Below are 17861 nucleotides of genomic sequence, written 5' to 3'. Positions count from 1 at the left end.
TAACAATCCTACAAAATAGTTTGGCCAAGGATTATGATTCTTAATTTACAGTTAAGGAAGCCAAAGCTCAGTCAGAGAAATGGTTTAAGCAAAATCTCTGGCCAGATCATGACCAAGCTAATGTTTGAGTTCTGCCCTTCTCACTCCACGCCTGGCACACCAGCTCCAGTGGTTTGTGAAAGGACAGACCGAGAGTGGGAGGCCATTTTTCATCTTGTTCTTAAACCCTGACACAATGATGAGAAAATAGAAGCTGTGCTTTTGGAGAAATGCACACTTTAGGTATAATTAACTTTACCGACTTTGTCTTTTCAGAAACAGACTTCCAGGTATCTCAGATATCTCATAGTGGCAACCAAACTTGCCTAGAGTAAAGGGAATTTACAAGGCCTAAGATATCATGCATTGGGAAAGGACTATAAAAGTCATGAAACTTGTAATTACAAAAGCTATGACCGCTCAGAGGGGGAGCAGGTGGGGATTCGATCTTCCAGTAAATTGCGTACTATCTACAGGGAAGCCAAAGATCCCCCAAAACTACCTATTGGGAATGCCTAGGAGATAAGGGGAAGTGCACCACCCACTAGCTCTAAGGACTGTCATTTGGGAAGGTGCAGGAGAATTAGAATCCTTGTCACACCCTTCTCTAGGGGCTATGATAATGTGGGCGGACATTAATGGGTCTCTATGTCACAGGTTCTCCAAGACATCCGCAGGCGGTCGATAAGGAAGTCACAGCAGACATGGCAGTCACAGGCAACATCTCCAAGAGAAGGATTTAAGCCAGGACTCTGGGGGGCTACGACTCCACACTCACCTAGAGTGTAGGCCCACTCCCTGTCTGTGGGGGGTGAACTTTTCTTAAATACATTTGTTCTTCTCTTACCTCTGTGTGTTGCAATTCTTTGCAATCTACTCGGATCTCTGGGTTGCCGGCGCGCACCTCCGGCTTGCCAGCCCTGGCAGTGCTGCACGCCTCCTGCGACGCCTCTCCACCCTCACCCAGTCCGTCTGTACCCTAACAGTTTGTACTCGACTCTTGTACCCCCATCACTCTCTGTGCCCCCATTGCCTTCTCAAGTGTGGGAGTTAGGGCGTATACTTGGGGGAGGAGGGACAAAGGAAGCAGAGGAAGACTGTAGAAGAAACAAAGGGGGAGGAGAGTGGAGAATGGGACCCAGGGAAAAGGGAGGCTATTGATAAAGAGGAGAGCGTCAACAGGATGGGACAGAGACTGAGGTTGGAGGATGAGGGGGCTGAACCCCTGGGGATGACCCTCTGATGAAGTCAGTGCTGTCCCATTGAATGAAAGGGTAGATGGGTAATTTTTCACAGTGAATTATCTTTGAGGAAAAGGTCTTCCTGCTCTGGTGTGAAGAGCCACGCTTGGGCCTGGCATCTGTGGGTTTGAAGTTTGACACTCAAGTCTCAGCCTCACCTTGTGTTTCTCTGGCCCATGAAATAGCCAGAGGCAGCTTTACGTCCAGGCAAACAATATCTCAAAGATGAACAGTCTTCAAGCACAGGTTTTTTAAAATAGGGTTTTGATTTCAAAGCAACAGTTCCCTAGACCTGGTTCAATCAAGAAAATTTGAGTTGGGTGGGGCAGAGAGAGGAGAAAGAATGAATGTGCTTGCCTCTCAGATGCTAAACAGACATTGTTTCATTAACTTTAGCTACTCTTGCCAGGTTAAGTCTCATCACCATCTTATAGATAAGGTAACTTAGAGGTTAATAAACATGTTGCTTAAGGATATGCAGGTTGTGTCTCTTCCAAACATTTTTTGAGCTACTCCTTTGTAAAGTTCCTAATGACCCCGCTGGAAATTCCTAGCCTCCTTTCCTATCTTCCTCCTTACTCCTGACACCACTGTGCCCTCTGGAATAGAATAATATGAATTTGAATTCCATTTCCACCACTTACCAGCTGTGAGATTTGGAGTAAGTCACTCTATCTCTCTCGGCCTGTTTTCCTTATCTGTAAAATGGGCTAGAATTGCTTATCTCATGGGATTATTCTTGTTCTTCCTGTAGTGATCTCGAACTTTTATACTCCTTTGCCTCTGTCTAAATTTATCCATTGGATGTCCCATTCTTTCTAGGTTTTGCTAGGTAAGCCAATCAACCACTCTACTAAGGCATCAATGGACAATAATAGCTCCATGCAAGGGTCAGAATATTTCTTCTGTAAAGGGCTAGATAGCAAATATTTAGACTTTGAGTATCACATGGCCTGTGGAAACTACTCCACTCTGCTGTTGTAGGCTAGTCATAGCACTGTGTAAACAAATGAGTGTGTGGCTCTGTTCCAATAACACTTTATAAGCACTGAGACTTAAATTTCATATAATTTTCAGATAGTATGAAATATTATTCACCTTGTGATTTTTTTTAACCACTTAAAATGTAAAAACCCTTTCTTAGTTCACAAAAACAGGTGGTTGACTAGATTGGGCCTGTAGGCCATACTTTACTGACTCCTGGCTTAACACATGACTCCTGCAAGAGGCATTCATATTTTAAGTGGGTATTATCTAATAAAATAAAAGACTGGTACTGTGACAGAAGAATCTCAGACATCCTGGCAGGACAGTGAAGGAGAGAACCGAGGACAAGGAGTCATCCTTTACTTTGTGTTTCTGGCAATGCCCTGTGCATCAGCCTGCAATGAGAGTGATATTGTCATCTGATCCTCTGATGGACACAGCTCTACTTTCTAAGCCTGTTTCCCTAAACAAATACGGGTACCTTCCTGGGTTTATCCCCCTATGATTTGAAATTGGTACCTTTCTTGTAGTAAATTTACTACATAAAATTTCATGTAGTAAAATATTAGCCTGCTCCTCAGTTTCTGACTTTTGGAAAGGGCAGGTGACCAGCTGACCTCTGGGGACTGGCCATTTTCTTCGTAGTAGGTGGTGGCAGGTGATGGTTGCAGAGGAGCTGGGACATACCTTAAACAAGGCTCAGCAGGGGCATCTTCTATTTCAGATGTGCCCAACTGCTGACTTTCTCCCCTTGCCTACAGGGTCTTATGAGACTTGCCTGCAAATCTAACTTCCTTGCTGTCCAGTACTTTAAATAGGATTTGGAATAAACACTTTAGATACTATCCAGGAAGTGCTTCACTTTAAAGTGCTCTCAGGAATAATCATCCTTTTCAGCCGGTCTCCTTTCCCCAAGTTTCTGCATTCCAGCTGCCAACTATGTGATTAGCCGAGGAGGCCTTCGTCCCTAAGCTACCGCTTACCTGCATAAAGGTAGGAAAGTCCGTGGGGTTCCCCTGCCTTAGGATGACACAGAAGGAGGCCCTCTCTCCATGATATAGTCCCCATTGGTCAGTCCAGTCTCCCTCCATGGCCCAGCCACATCATGCTCCTTCCCACCTTCTTAGCACTGTTCCCTAGTCTGCAATACCTTTCCGCCCCATGCCAAAGCCCAGTATCTTTCTAGATTTGGTCCAGGAGCATATCCCTTGGGCCCCTACCTGGTGTAAGATTAAGTGTCTCCTTTGTCTTCCCATAGTCTCTCTATCACAGTTTTTGTCCTCAGCATTCCATCTCTTTCTATACTATAAGCCCTGATGGTCCTATCTGTCTCTGTATCCCCAGCTTCCAACACACAGAGGGCCTTCAGTAAAGGGGGAATAAATTCACTCCAAAAATATTTCCCAGCATGCAATGTGCATGTCACCCTTGGTATCTCTTACAATGCCAGTAACTTCAAGCAAACAAATCTCAACAGCAGCGTCCCTGCTGCTGTCTTTTTAATACAAAGTGTTAGACACACTCTAGGTGTCTAGTAAGTGTTTCCTGCACGGTCTTCTTACTCAGAGTGAAGCCTATGGACTAGCAGCATCCATACCTACCCCAGACTTTTAAAATTAGGACCTGCTTTGTTCCAGACCCCTGCTGACTCATGTGCCCATTCAGGTTTGAGAAGCACGCCTCTGAAAGGTTTTACTCTTCCCTCTTAACCACGGTCCCCATTGTGGATTGGTGGAAACATTGGAGACAATTTGATGCACCTGGAGAATTATTCAAAATCCAAAGAACAGAGAGGAAATGGTTCAATTACGTGGCTGCATCTTCCTTTCTTTTTATTTTCAATAGGACACCATACGGGGAAGGTAAAAGGAACAGGAGTTGGTTGGCCTGTGGGAGAAACTCTTCTGACTGGTGGTGTTTAGTGAGTCACTGCTGAGCAAAGTATAATCAGTTACTGTGGGATCGAGTTTAGGGATGAGGCAGCAGACAGAGAGGCATCCTTGGGCAGATCCTTCCACCGGAGAGCCTCAGAGCCAGAATGGCTGGATGTCCTGTTAGCAAGATGTCTAGGGAAGAAATAATGAAAGACCACCAGGAAAGTCTCCAGTGGCTTCCTTCAAAGGAGCATTATTTTGCATAAAGGGACAGTGAAATACTGTGCTCTGGGTTCAGTCTGGCAGGAACAAATAATATGTACAAAATCTGATTCCCAACAATAAAAGAAAATATAAACCAAGTAAGTGTTGTGGAAGACAATGTTTTCAGCTTGAAACATAGAAAGAAGCGGGCCAAGGGACCAAAAAGAACAACAAAGGAAAGTGTAAACAAGGGAGGTGTTTCTCCAAATACCATAAAATAAAATAAAATCGAAACAAACAAGCACAAACCCCCAACTAGAAACGGAATCACAAATGATCCTCTAGGGGACAGGTCAGTGCCCCTAGAAGAAGGGTCAGCAGGGACACGTGGCTCATCTCCATCTCTCACTGGGCACAGTACTGTTATTGCCTTTTTCACCCAGAAAGCCTTCAAGGGCACTATCTCCTCTGCAGTGCCCTGGTCCATGAAGAGAAGCAGATCCTTCTCCAAGTCCTCACAGCTCACACAGGCCCAGGCCTGGATGATTTAACCCAGTCGGCAAGAAGGACACAAACACTATGAAGATGGAAAATCCAGATGCCTGGCACAACGGGCTGAACATAAGCCTGTCTTGAGCATGTGGTCTGTGGCAGGTGCACCACTTTCCTGGTTCCTAATATAATTTTTCATATCTGCAAACGATGGGGTGCCTCTATGCACAATAAGAGTTCTCAAAGCTCAGGACAAAATGAAGACGTATGAGGGGGACCCCAAAAAACTGAAATTAGTTTTTGGAGGGCAGGCCCCTTATAGAACAGGTTTCTCCTGCTATGCAAATGTTCTAGGAGCCCATCGGCATCTGTGTACCAGCTAGTGTTGTTGTGTGAAGTTGTGTTTGGCTTCAGTGAACTATTTTTGGAGATTCTTTCAACATGTTTGCCAATTTCATGATGGGTGATTTACGAGCACATTAGCCCATACTATGCTGAGTGTTCAGCAGTTTTTGACCCCAAACAGCATGACATCTATGTCCCACCTTCCTTATTCACCCGATCTCACCCGAAACAGCAACATTTTTTTTTCTTGGTTTCCCCAGATGAATAAAGTCCTCAAAGGAAAACGTTTTGCTGATGTGGAGGAGATGAAACGAAAAAACAGCAGAAACACTAAAAGGTATCAAAATCGATGAGTTCAAAAACTGTTTTGAGAAGTGGAAAAAGCATCTCATTAGGTGTATTGCAGCAAACGAAGAGTTGTTGGAGGCGACTGAAGTTCAGACATGTGAGAATCAATGCACAATTTTTTATAAATAAATTCTGGGTTTTTTTGGGGTCCCCCCTCATAGTTCTTTCTTCCACTCACACAGGTCTGGTTTATGCTTTGAACCGAGTAAGCTGACCCTTACCGCCTATTCTGAATGTCAACGTCAGAATACAGCAGAGAAGACAAAACTCATGTACAAGCAAGATGCATGTGCCTGGCACCCTGGGGTTGTCTTCTGGATGCAAAGCCTTCCCTCCTTTCCTTGCTGCCAGCTGAACCCCTGATGAGCCCATCCATCCGTCAACGAGTGATGCTAGCAAGCAGGCTTTCAGCTCATGCTGAGGTGATGGATGGGAAGTTCAGTGCCATGGCCCGTAAGAAGAGCAGTTCTGCCCTCAAGAAACCCATATCCTTTCTGAGGAGACAAGACCAACCCACAGAAACTAAGACAGAAATTAGAAAACCACAACTCTAGCAAACGAACTTTGGCTAAGGTTTGAAAGGCAGGTGGCAGCAGAGCTAGGGTCTGGAATGTCTTTCTGTGCAGAACTGGGAAGGCCAGTTCTTTCCCAGGGAAAACTCTCATCCTGCTCCTGGAAGGGGTTGTTGTGATGGAAAACGGGGCCACTGCTCAGGGGCATCACTGGAATCTGATAGCAGGTCCCTCATGGGCCCTGGGAAGGCAGGGAAGGATCTAGTTGCAGGCAGGGTCCCCAGCTGTGAGAAGCTCCCTGAGAGAAGCAGGCTGCCGTGAGGGCTGGGTGATGTGTGATTGGGAGCTTGTGTGTGTGATGGATTGCATCCACTGAGCTTCAGTCCCCGCTGTCTGAAGGGAAATGGCTTAGAACAGGTATGAGAATCCCAACTGCCAAACTGAGTTTGCTTGGTGACTCCAGATGCTTGTGAGAAGTCAGTTTGGGAGGAGCTTCTGTTCTTTTGGAGAATTGCATGGAATTACATCTGGCAAATGCATGCAGCCCCCTCTCAGCTGGGCCCAAGGACCTTGAGGCTCACTGTCACTCTTCACCCTAGCCTCAAAAGCTAAACCACCTATGCTCTGCTACCCTGGTTCTTTTCAATCTTGCTTCTCACATCTCCCAGACTCAGCCCTCTCTGCATGCCAGAATGCTTTCCTTATACTGCTTTCTGGTGCCCTGAATGGCCTCCCCTCTCGTGTGCTCCTCTCTTGTCTACAAAGCGCAAGATTCACACCTGCTCCAAGAAAAAGCAACACTTTCCCCTTGGGCACCTGATGACTTTCACAGTAAGGGGCAGCAGCCCACATCATCTGCAGGTAGCAAAGAAACCAGTAAAGTATGGATCACTTCAGATTGCTCTACAAAACTGGGGAAAGGGTTGAACAAGAGACACACATCTGGACCAGTTGTGGTTAGTTCTTCCCTGGAGAAAGGTGCACTCCCAGTTAAGAGGCTGCAGCCCTGACCAGTGGCAGAAGAGAGGACAGGCCCCAGTGGGTCAGAGTTGAGTGTTGCCTAAGTGTAGGAATGGAGTGGATTTGCACACCTGAAGGAGGAGAGAGGGTTCCTCTCCAGGTCTGGGGGCTCAGACAGGGATGGCAGGAAGGCACTGCGGCCACTGCTACGCATATCAGAGTGTATGGAGGGCCTGTCCATGATCTGAAAGCTCCTGGGGGCAATGACTAAGATAGGGACTTAATGGTTGTATATAGGAGTCAGTTGGAGGAGGGAGAGTCGCGATGCAGAACCCAGTGTCAGCTCTGCCACCACCAGCTGGCAATCCTAGTCATGAAAGCCATCATGCATAGTCAATTCTGGTGTCACACATATTTAAATCACTTTGCCTGACATGATGAGATGATGCAAGGGGTTGTCTCGTCCCTCTTTTCTTTGTTCCACAGAGAGGTCCATTTCTTACTAAGGTCTCACGGACCATTCCTTCATCCACTCAACACTCGCCTAGTGCCTGCATTGTGCCTGTGCTGTGCACTGGAGACACAAAAGCGAATGGGCAAATGGGCATCATCCTCACCCTAGAGGCACTGGCTGTCTGGAACTGTAAATGGCAGAGTGCACTATAGGGCAGAAGCCCAATTCATTCACACACAGAATTGAACGTTGTGACCAGGTTTCTCCTTGCGTATATTTAACATATACAGATTCTGTTAGGAAATTACATTTAAATATAGGAATACAAAAGTAATCACAAATCGCAGTTGCCTCATTTGTCAAAGACAAGAAAACACCAGGACTATTATCCAGAGATGGCTCTGTGTGCTTTTCCCACTTTAAAATCTCACCGTGAGCATATTCTATGCTGAGAAAGCTTTTGTGTTATTTCCAGACTTTCTCTTCAAAGGCCACACCTTCACTGGAGCTAAAACTTATAAGTTAAAAATGAAACAAGGCAAGTTCTTCTTTACTCAGACAGCTTTTCACTCACTCATTCATTCATTCAATGACTATTTCTTGAGCACCTCCCATTGGTGCCAGATTCTGGGTTAAGCCTGAGAAATTCAATGGTAAACAAGAGAGAATCCTGTCCACGGTGTCCTCAGGTCTAGTGAATTGCCCCAACCAGAGCTCAGGCTCCCTGAGGCTGGGAACACAGAGTTTCCCACTCTGGCTTGTCCCTCTTTCTATGTCTCTTGCTTGATCCTAAACAGCCTGACACAAAAATGACTTTACTTTGTTCTTTACCTCTCATGTGTCTTACCTGTGTTTCCTCTACTGAGCATTTCATCCCTTCTACTTTGTTCAAAGGCTTTGTGCCATGCTGCCCTGCCAATCTCACCCTGGTGAATTGGATTAGGAATTACTGACTAAAAGGCAGTCACACAAAGTCTACATGGTGTTCTGGCATCAGTCTTCCCAATAGGGATATGAGAGACTAACAGAATCTCTCTAGGGGAATTTAAGAATGAAAGATATCAGAAAGAAACATAGAGACAGAGACCGAGATCCAGAGAGAGAGAGAGAGAGAGAGAGAGAGAGAGAGAGAGAGAGAGAGAGAGAGAGAAAGACTTAAAGACACCAAGAGAAGGCAATAATCAGAAGTAATACATCTCATGAGTCAAGGGTAAGCGGTAGCCTACAGCATCTTCAACACATGACATAAAAAACAGGGAGTAGTTGGGTAACCAAGATGGCAGCACAGAGAAAACTAGCATCCCTGCTCAGTCCCCAGACCTACTGGTGTCCCCACTAGAGCTATTATAATTATTCCAAAAGCCACTCAATTCTTTGTAAGATCCACGCAGTTGTTCTTACTTCCTTACTATCCCTTAGCTCAGTGATAAACCCCATCATTTAATAATGAGCTGGTCATTTGCTCATTTTTGCATCCTACAAGATCTAAACAGACACAAAAATCCATCTCCATCCAAAGCCATTGCTTCTCCATCCACAGGGTCAACATTTTGGAAACCCCTAGTCTAGAGGCTGGATTCTGGATCTCCCACCTCTGCCTGTGAGCACAAGGAATAGGACATCCTTCCCCAGGTGTTGAGCAATGATGCAAAACTTGAAATGCATCAGCTAGACTCAGCACCCTCAGAGACAGTGAATTGCTGCCAATTTCTCCTGAGTGCTGTGAAATAATTACTATTGATTCAAAGATGTCATGAGATTTTAGAAAGAGAGCTCTGAACAAACTAGGCACATGATGGTAGACGAGATGCCTCTGACATTCTCGGCTGTATAATGGGGATAATAGATCACAGAAGAGTTGTGGGAATACACAAGTTAGCTTATTTCTTGCAGCAAAGTGACTGAACTTAAAATTGTTCTCCTGTTGTGAGCTGTGACAATTTGAGGCCAGGCCACACTGCCTTCACACAACAAGACTGATAAAACCAGGCCCACCTTGCCAACCGGGCTTGCAAACTGGCTTCACGTCTACTTGCACCAGGGTGTCCTGAGCGGCAGGCTTCTGTCCACAGTCGTAGGCCGTCACCAGGATCTCATACTGGTGCTGCTTGTCATAGCTCAGCTTCTCAGTGTTCCTGATGTTACCTGAGGAACAGAGATGTTCAAAATCATTTTAGGTCAATTTAACCACTGCACGTCTTCAAAATCCCTTCTCCACTCCAACAACCTTCACAAGAATGAAGTGACCCTTTTCCTTATCTCTGGGTGAAAACAAGGGCAAACAGGAGTGTGGCTTCAGCTTCTGGCCCGCTTGTGCTTTGGTGGTAGATTCCTGGGAACCACTGGCTAGAGCTGCCTCAGCTATGCAGCGGGACAGCTAGGGAATTCCAAGCACACATCTGGAATCCAACTGGCTTGTATTCATGGGTAATGGATTGCTAGAAAACTTCCTCTTAAAGCGCACCCATGTGGCCGTGTCCCTGATGGAGGGCACAGAGCACTCATTGGCCAGGAAATCTCTGGGAAAAAGATGAAATTCAGAAAATGTCCTGATACATATTTTTTAACATCTGGGCTTGTCGCCAGGAATGTTCACTGCCTCTTCTCACATTATTTTGCTACCAAATAGGAAGTAAAATCAATAGGAAAACGTGTGACCTCCCTTCTGAAAGCCACACAGAATAACAGATTTCTTGCCCTGAAGAAGAAGATATTTTTCTTCTCCAAGAGAGAACAAACAATTTTCTTTTTCTGAGTCATTTTTTTGTGTGTGTTTTTGATCCTGTGTTTTTGATCCTAGGTTTGCTGTTACGATTCAGAAATAAATATTTGATAATGAACAAACAAAATTTTAGTTGACTATTTTTGCTAAAATACAATTTTGGTTCCAAAGAACTAACAAAGACCCAAAATGCATTAAATAATTTAAAGTTTTTAATTCTGTGAAATTAAAGTCTTCTTTTACTGAGAATAATTTCATTCCTACTTTTTACTTTTTCTGACAGTAAATCAGAACTCAAACATTATCATATTTACTAGAAATGAAATTCTTTAAAAATTTTAAAAATCAACAGATAAGCAGAAAATAGCTGACTCAGATATAGTTTTATTTTTCATCCAAACTAAAAAAAAAAAAAAAATGACTTGAATGACTGGGCACAGTGGCTCATGCCTATAATCTCAGCACTTTGGAAAGCGGAAGTAAGAGGATTGCCTGAGCTCAGGGGTTCAAGACCAGCCTGAGCAACATGGCAAGAACTTGTCTCTACAATAAATCAAAAAATCAACCAGGTGTGGTGGCACATGCCTGTAGTTCCAGTTACTTAGAAAACTGAGGTGGAAGGATCACCTGTACCCAGCAGGTCAAGGCTGGGGTGGCCATGAGTATGAAACTGTACTCCAGCCTGGGTGACAGAGTAAGACTCTGACTCAAAAAAAAAAAAAAAAAAAAAAAAGACAATGACTTGAATGAGCTTTCTTCCATTTTAACTGATATATATTGTTCATGTAAATATGGACAACGTTGAAGAAAACCAGAAAACCTGGCAAATTAGAAAAGCCAAATAACACTTGAAAGACTGGAAAAACGGATCCATTACTTACCCAATATCAGTGAAACAATACTCAGTATTAGGTCATGAGCAGGTGCTACCTACATGTCTGTATGAGGGTGGGAGGTGGGGAGAGTGGAGACCGACTGATGCCCAGGAGGGAACATGAAGCTGCCCAAAACATTGGATCAAGAATTAGAATAATGTATTCTGCTATCTTCTCTGGGCTGTTTCCGAAAATGCAACTGCACCCACCAAACTGAGACCAAATTTAGTTTCACGAAGTCAGTCAAAAATCTCTGAATCAAAATGGGTTTGATGTATTTCTGGCTTTGTGGCTGACTTGCAGAATCGCTTTCATTTCCCCCTAAATATTTGTCTCACTCTCCTTTCTAGGGGCCTACACAGGACTGGAACAGTTCAGTATTGGGTTGGTAACACTTCCCTGTGAAATCCGCTAACAAACTTGTTTGTGGTTGTAGTCATCACGGGAGAAATTCTCTCACGTAGGGAAGCGTTTTAAGATAACCGTGAGAAGTGTGTTTCTATAACATCACATTAAGTTTTGAACAAAAATTTATTTAATGTTAAATGGCTCTCAAAAGATACGCTTCTTAGAAGGGGAAGGCTCAGGGTTTATAATCCGTGTGACATTTAGCAGACCAAACACTACTGGGGTAGAAAAATAAACACATAAGCTGACTTCTTGGCTTGATCCGTTGCAGCTCCACTTCTGTAACAAAACTTAATGAAACTGTCTGAGAAACTAATTTACTTTCTCCACCACCGCCCACTTTGTGCATGTGAAAATGAGTTTCAAAGCACAGAATTTCAAGTATTCGGTCAAAAATGAGAATATAATATTGTGACCAATTGTTGCATGGGAGAAGGTCATATTTGGATAAGACACACATTTAAAATGTTTTGAAAACTCAGAGAAAGCCATCCACTTTGCTTCTGCTACAATTGTATCTTTTGCTCCCCTATTTGAATGATTTTTTTTTTTTTTTTTGAGTTGGAGTCTCACTCCGTCGCCCAGACTGGAGTGCAGTGGCCGCTCCCGGCCACCGCAGCCTCGACCTGCTGGGCTCAGGTGATCCTTCCGCCTCAGCCTTCCAAGTAGCTGCAACTACAGGCGCGCGCTACCACGCCCGGCTGATTTTTTATTTACTGTAGAGATGAAGTCTCGTCAAGTTGCCCAGGCGGGTCTCGAACCCGCGGGCTCAGGCAATCCCCTCACCTCAGCCTCCCAAAGGTGCGGGATTACAGGCTAAGCCACCGAACCCAGCTTGAATGATTTTTTTCCTACTAGTGCCTTCTCAGGAAATCTGAACTCACAGTAAACTGAGGGGGAACATTAGTCCCTAGACTTATTTCTCCAGGTCCAAGTAAATCTGGGAATCTTACCCTCAAAGAGCAATTAGTACCTACTTTGAATATTAGTGAAGGTATTAAAAAAAAAAACACTCTGGGGGAGTAGGGATTTGGGGGGGATGAGATAAACACATTGACCAGTACCCTCCTTCTGGTGAAATTTAAATGGGAAAAGCCTTTTCAGAAAAGCTACTTGGTAATATATGCCAGTCACTTTGAAACTGTTCATACCAATAAGATAGACAAGTGGGACCTCATTAAACTGACAAGTTTCTGCAAAGCCAAAGAAACCATCAAGAGAGCAGAGAGACAGCCCACAGACTGGAAAAAAGTCTTTGCCAACTCCAGGTCTGACAAAGGCTTAACATCTTGGATCTACAAGGAACTCAAATGTGCTGAAAAGAAAAAAACAAACAACCCCATTATAAAGTGGGCAAAAGATATGAACAGACACTTCTCAAAGGAAGACATCTGAGTAGCCAACAGACACATGAAGAAATGTTCAATGCCACTAATCATCAAGGAGATGCAAATCAAAACCACACTGAGATACCACCTAACTACAGTCAGAATGGCAATTATCAATAACTCAAAAAATAACAGTTGCTGGAGAGGGTGTGGCGAAAAGGGAACACTCCTACACTGTTGGTGGGAGTGCAAACTGGTGCAACCTCTGTGGAAAGCAGTGTGGTGATTCCTAAAAGCTCTAAATATCAGCCTCCCATGTGATCCCGCAATCCCCCTACTGGGAATATACCCTGAAGACCTCAAATCACTCTATAAAAAAGATACCTGCACACATATATTTATCACAGCATTGTTCACAATAGCAAGAACCTGGAACCAACCATACTGTCCATCAAAAGAGGACTGGATTAAAAAACTGTGGTACATATACACGATGGAATACTATGCAGCCATAAAAAGAACAAAATCATGAACTTTGCAGCAACCTGGATGGAACTAGAGTCAATAATACTGAGTGATCTCTCACAGAAACAAAGATCTGAGTATCACATGTTCTCACTCATATAGCGGATCTTGAACACCCATCCTAATACTATAAAAAAAGGACTGACAGTGGTGGGAAACTATGGGGGGGGAGGGGAAGGGAGGTGGGATTAACGGTAGTCAATATCTGTCTGGGGACGGGGAGACACCCCTTATCAACAAGGGTGCTTGAACGAAGCATATTTGTATACCTAACCCTTAACTGTACCCCACAATATCAAAATAAAAAATATTGATATAAAAAAAAGACACTGCTCATACCTTTTAGGCATGCAATTCCTCATTTAAAAAATGATTCTAGAAAAAGGACAAAAATTGTAGATACGTGTGCAAATATGTTCATTTAGCTATTATTTATCACATTCTAAAATAGTCTGATAGTAAGGAAGGAGCTAAGACCCAAGTCAGGCCCAAACTTTACCTGTGCAATGACCATTCATATACCTAATCCAGAATTGTACTCCACATCTTTAAAATAAATACATTTTTTTAAAAAGTCTGTGCATAAGATCGAATTTGTTCAGCAGTAAAAGTGGTGATTATAAGGCCTTTTTAAGAATGGGGGAAATACAGATAATCAAATGTTAAGTGAACAAAGGGAAGGTGAAGCAAAACAAGGATAGTAGCCTTAATTTGGTTTAAAAACTTCATAGAAAAAATATTGGAAATATGGTAAGCTGTCAATAGTGGTTATCTTTGGTAGGATGAAAAATGACGAAGGAATTATTTCCTTCTTCATACTTTTCTGTGCCTTCCAAATTTCCCACACAAGGTATGCATTACTTTTCTGTTTATTTATTTTTATTTATTTATTTTTTTTTTGAGTTGGAGTCTCACTCTGTCTGTCGCCCAGACTGGAGTGCAGTGGCCCAGCTCCCGGCCACCGCAGCCTCGACCAGCTGGGCTCCAGCGATCCTTCCGCCTCAGTCTTCCAAGTAGCTGGAGCTACAGGCATGCGCTACCACACCCGGCTAATTCTTTGATTTATTGTAGAGATGAGGTCTCACCAAGTTGCCCACGCGGGTCTCGAACCTGCAGGCTCAGACAATCCACTCACCTCAGCCTCCCAAGGCGCGGGATTACAGGCTGAGCCACCGAGTCCGGCTACTTTTCTGTTTAAATGGGAAAGAAGAGTTTTCATACACTTTAAGGATAAACTGACTTTAGGACACACTTCGCTCAGAAGCACTGGTGTCCTGTTATTCACAAGGGTGGCCGTTTGAGAATGAGAGAGTTTGCCTGAGGCTGCGTGAAGACCAAACAACTGCTTGCAAAATAGAAAATCTGCCACGTGGTGACTGGGTGTCATTGAGAACCTGCTGCTCCCTCTGCTGTCATTCCCTAACATGGTTGAAGGGCTGGCTTGTGCCAGACATGCTAGTGAATGCCTTGCTGGCATTCGTTCAGGTACCAATCACATTGCACAGGTGCAATATTTAATACCCATTTTATTGGTGAGGATCTGAGACAAGGTTCAAGTCACTTGACAGGTTACACCCCCCCACTCACAAAAACACACACATGCAATGAGGCATGTGGGATGAATATACACTATGTGTTATTTTTTTTCCAACTTTGAGCTATGATTGATGAATAAAAATTGTATAAATTCAGGGTGCACAATCTGATGATTTTATATATATATATATACATCATGAAATGACTACCACAATGAAGCTATTTAACCTATGTATCACTTCACAGAGTTACCTTAGTTTCTTATGTGTGTGGGGGAGAACACTTGAGATTTACTCTGAGAAAATTTTAAGTATATAATACAATATTAATTATAGTCACCCTACTGTTCATTAGGTTTCCTGTACTTATTCATCTTATAACTGAAGTTTTGTACCCTTTGATCAATAGTTCTTCTTTCCAATGACCTCCAGCCCCTGGCAACCTCCATTCTACTCTTGAGTACTATGAGTTTGATCTTTTAAGATTTCACATACAAGTGATATTGTGCAGCATTTGTATATCTTTGTCTAGCTTATTTCACTTCGCATAATACCCTTCAGTTTCATCCAAGTTGTTGCAAATGGCAGGATTGCCTTCTTTTTTTTTTTTTTTAAGACCGAATAATATTCCATTGTGTGTGTTTGGTGTGTATATTTGTGTATCACCCCCTTTTTAAAATTCATTCATCTGTTGACAGCAACTTATATTGTTTCCATATCTTGGCTATTGTGAATAACACTGCAATGGATATAGAAGTGCAAAGATCTTTTCAAGGTAGTGATTTTTTTTCTCTGTGAATATATACCCCAAAGTGGAATTGCTGAACATATGGTAGTTCTATTTTTAATTTTTTGAGAACCCTTCATGCTGTTTTTCATAATGGCTGTACCAATTTACATTCCCCACAACAGCGTACAAGAAATCCTTTTTCTCCACGTCCCCATCAACACTTGTTCTCTTTTGGCTTTTTGATAATAGCCATCCTAATAGTTGTGAGGTGCTATCTCACTGAGATTTTGATTTGCATTTCACTATGATTAGTGATGTTGAACATCTTTCCACATACCTGTCGGCCATTTGGATGTCTTTGAGGAAATGCTCATGCAGGCACTCTGTTCATTTTTATTTATTTAGCTATTATTTATTTATAATGAGGTCTTGTTCTGTCATTCAGGCTGGAGTGCAGTGGCTTGATCATAGCTCACTGCAGTTTCGAAATCCTGGGCTCAAGGAATCCTTCTACTTCAACTTTCCAAGTAGATGGGACTATGAGTACATGCCACTGTGCTTGGCTAATATTTTTTATTTTTGTATTGATGGGCTCTTGCTATGTTGCCCAGACAGGTCTCAAACTACTGAATTCAAGGGATCCTTCCACCTCAGTCTCCAGGGTCATGTTTAAATCAGGTTATTATTATTATTATTACTATTGAGTTTTTAAGTTCCTTATATATTTTGGATAAATCCTTATTACATGTATGGATTACAATTTTTTCCCCCATTCTGTAGGTTGTCTTTTTATTTTGGTGATTGTTTTCTTTGCTGTGCAGAAGCTTTTTAGTTTGATATCATCCCGATTGTTTAATTTTGCTTTTGTTTTCTATGCTTTTGGTGTCAAATCCAAAAATTCATTGTTAAGACCAATGTCAAGGTGATTTCTTACTTGTTTTCTTCTAGAATTTTTATGGTTTTAGGTCTTTGTTTAAATATTTAATCCATTTGAGTTGACTGCTATGCATAATAAACGAGAAGGGTCTATTTCTTTCTCTTTTTTTGGCTTGTGGATATTCAATTTTTCAGTAGTGTTCATTGATGAATCTATCCTTTTCCCATTCTTGGCACTTTTCTTGAAAAACTGCTAACCATTTATTTGTGCATTTATTTCTGGTTTTCTATTCTGTTCCATAGATCTATGTGTGTTTTTATGCCAGTACCATGCTGTTTTGATTACTAAAGTTTTGAAATATAATTTGAAATCTGAAATGTGATGCCTCTAGCTTTGTTCTTCTTATTCAAGATTGCTTTGCTGTTTGAAGTCTTTTGTGGTTACATCTGAATTTGAGGCTTGTCTTTGCTGTTACTGTGAAAATTGCCATTGGAATTGGGATAGAGATTACATTGAGTCTGTATATGAGGAGGGCCCTCAATGGAATTTATTTATAAAAATGTGTATTTATTCTTACATATTTAAACTTCAGTCACCTTCAAAATACTCTCCATTTGATGCAATACACCTATCAAGATGCTTTTTCTACTGCTCGAAACAGTTTTTGAACGCATCAGCTTTGATGCTTTTTAGTGCCTTTGCTGTTTTTTTGTTTCACCTTTTCCACATCTGCCAAACATTTCCCTTTGAGGACTTTTTCCATACAGGGAAATAAAAAAATAACACTTGGGGCAAGGTCAGCTGAATGGGGGTGGGTGGGGTATGGGGGTTATGCGATTTAATACATCCTTAACCTGAATATACCATGTCCTCTTGCTTAATAAAATTCATGATAATATATCTCATTGAGTGGTGCCATATCCATCTAACACAAAACTCAGAGGCCTGCATATTTCTCATAGTGTTATTGGAAACCTAAAAAAGTAAATTCCTTACAATTAATACTATATTGTAAAGAAAATATCAACTGTGTCAAGTTACTACAGTGTAATCAAGCCATATACTTGTGGGACCTCACATCCCAAAGAGGTAATGTTGGGATTCAGCCTCCCTCAGTGCAGAGAGGATAAATGAAACACCAACAGCAAACAAGCAAGGACATAACAATCACTTGTCCTATGACACCACCTTCACTGTCTGACCAGAAATATGGCATCAAGTGACCTGGCCTCTTGTAAGGGCATTCTTTTCCTAGATTGTTGTCCAATATTGGACCTGCACTCCCTTTCATTTATTCTTCAACCCTAAATTGTTTAAACTCTAAACCAAACTATGAAAATGAAATACTAAATAATAGAAAAATTCTAATCTTCGGTAAGTGTCCAGATTAGGTAAAGCACAAAAA

At 42.5% G+C, this 17861-nt stretch overlaps 1 protein-coding gene across 1 annotated transcript in view; it reads right to left on the bottom strand.

The window, feature by feature from the left end:
* The window catches only part of CLSTN2 (calsyntenin 2), a 418317-nt gene that overhangs the window by 121204 nt on the left and 279252 nt on the right, over window positions 1-17861 (bottom strand). Inside the window, exon 5 of the mRNA XM_021712857.1 lies at window positions 9452-9601. Coding sequence (XP_021568532.1) covers window positions 9452-9601 — 150 coding nt within the window. The remainder of the gene's footprint in view (window positions 1-9451; window positions 9602-17861) is intronic.

Source organism: Carlito syrichta, unplaced genomic scaffold, assembly GCF_000164805.1.
Source record: "Carlito syrichta isolate Samal-C Ts95f unplaced genomic scaffold, Tarsius_syrichta-2.0.1 Scaffold91100, whole genome shotgun sequence".
NCBI classification, from domain to species: domain Eukaryota; kingdom Metazoa; phylum Chordata; class Mammalia; order Primates; family Tarsiidae; genus Carlito; species Carlito syrichta.
This window is presented reverse-complemented; position numbering and strand designations above follow the sequence as displayed.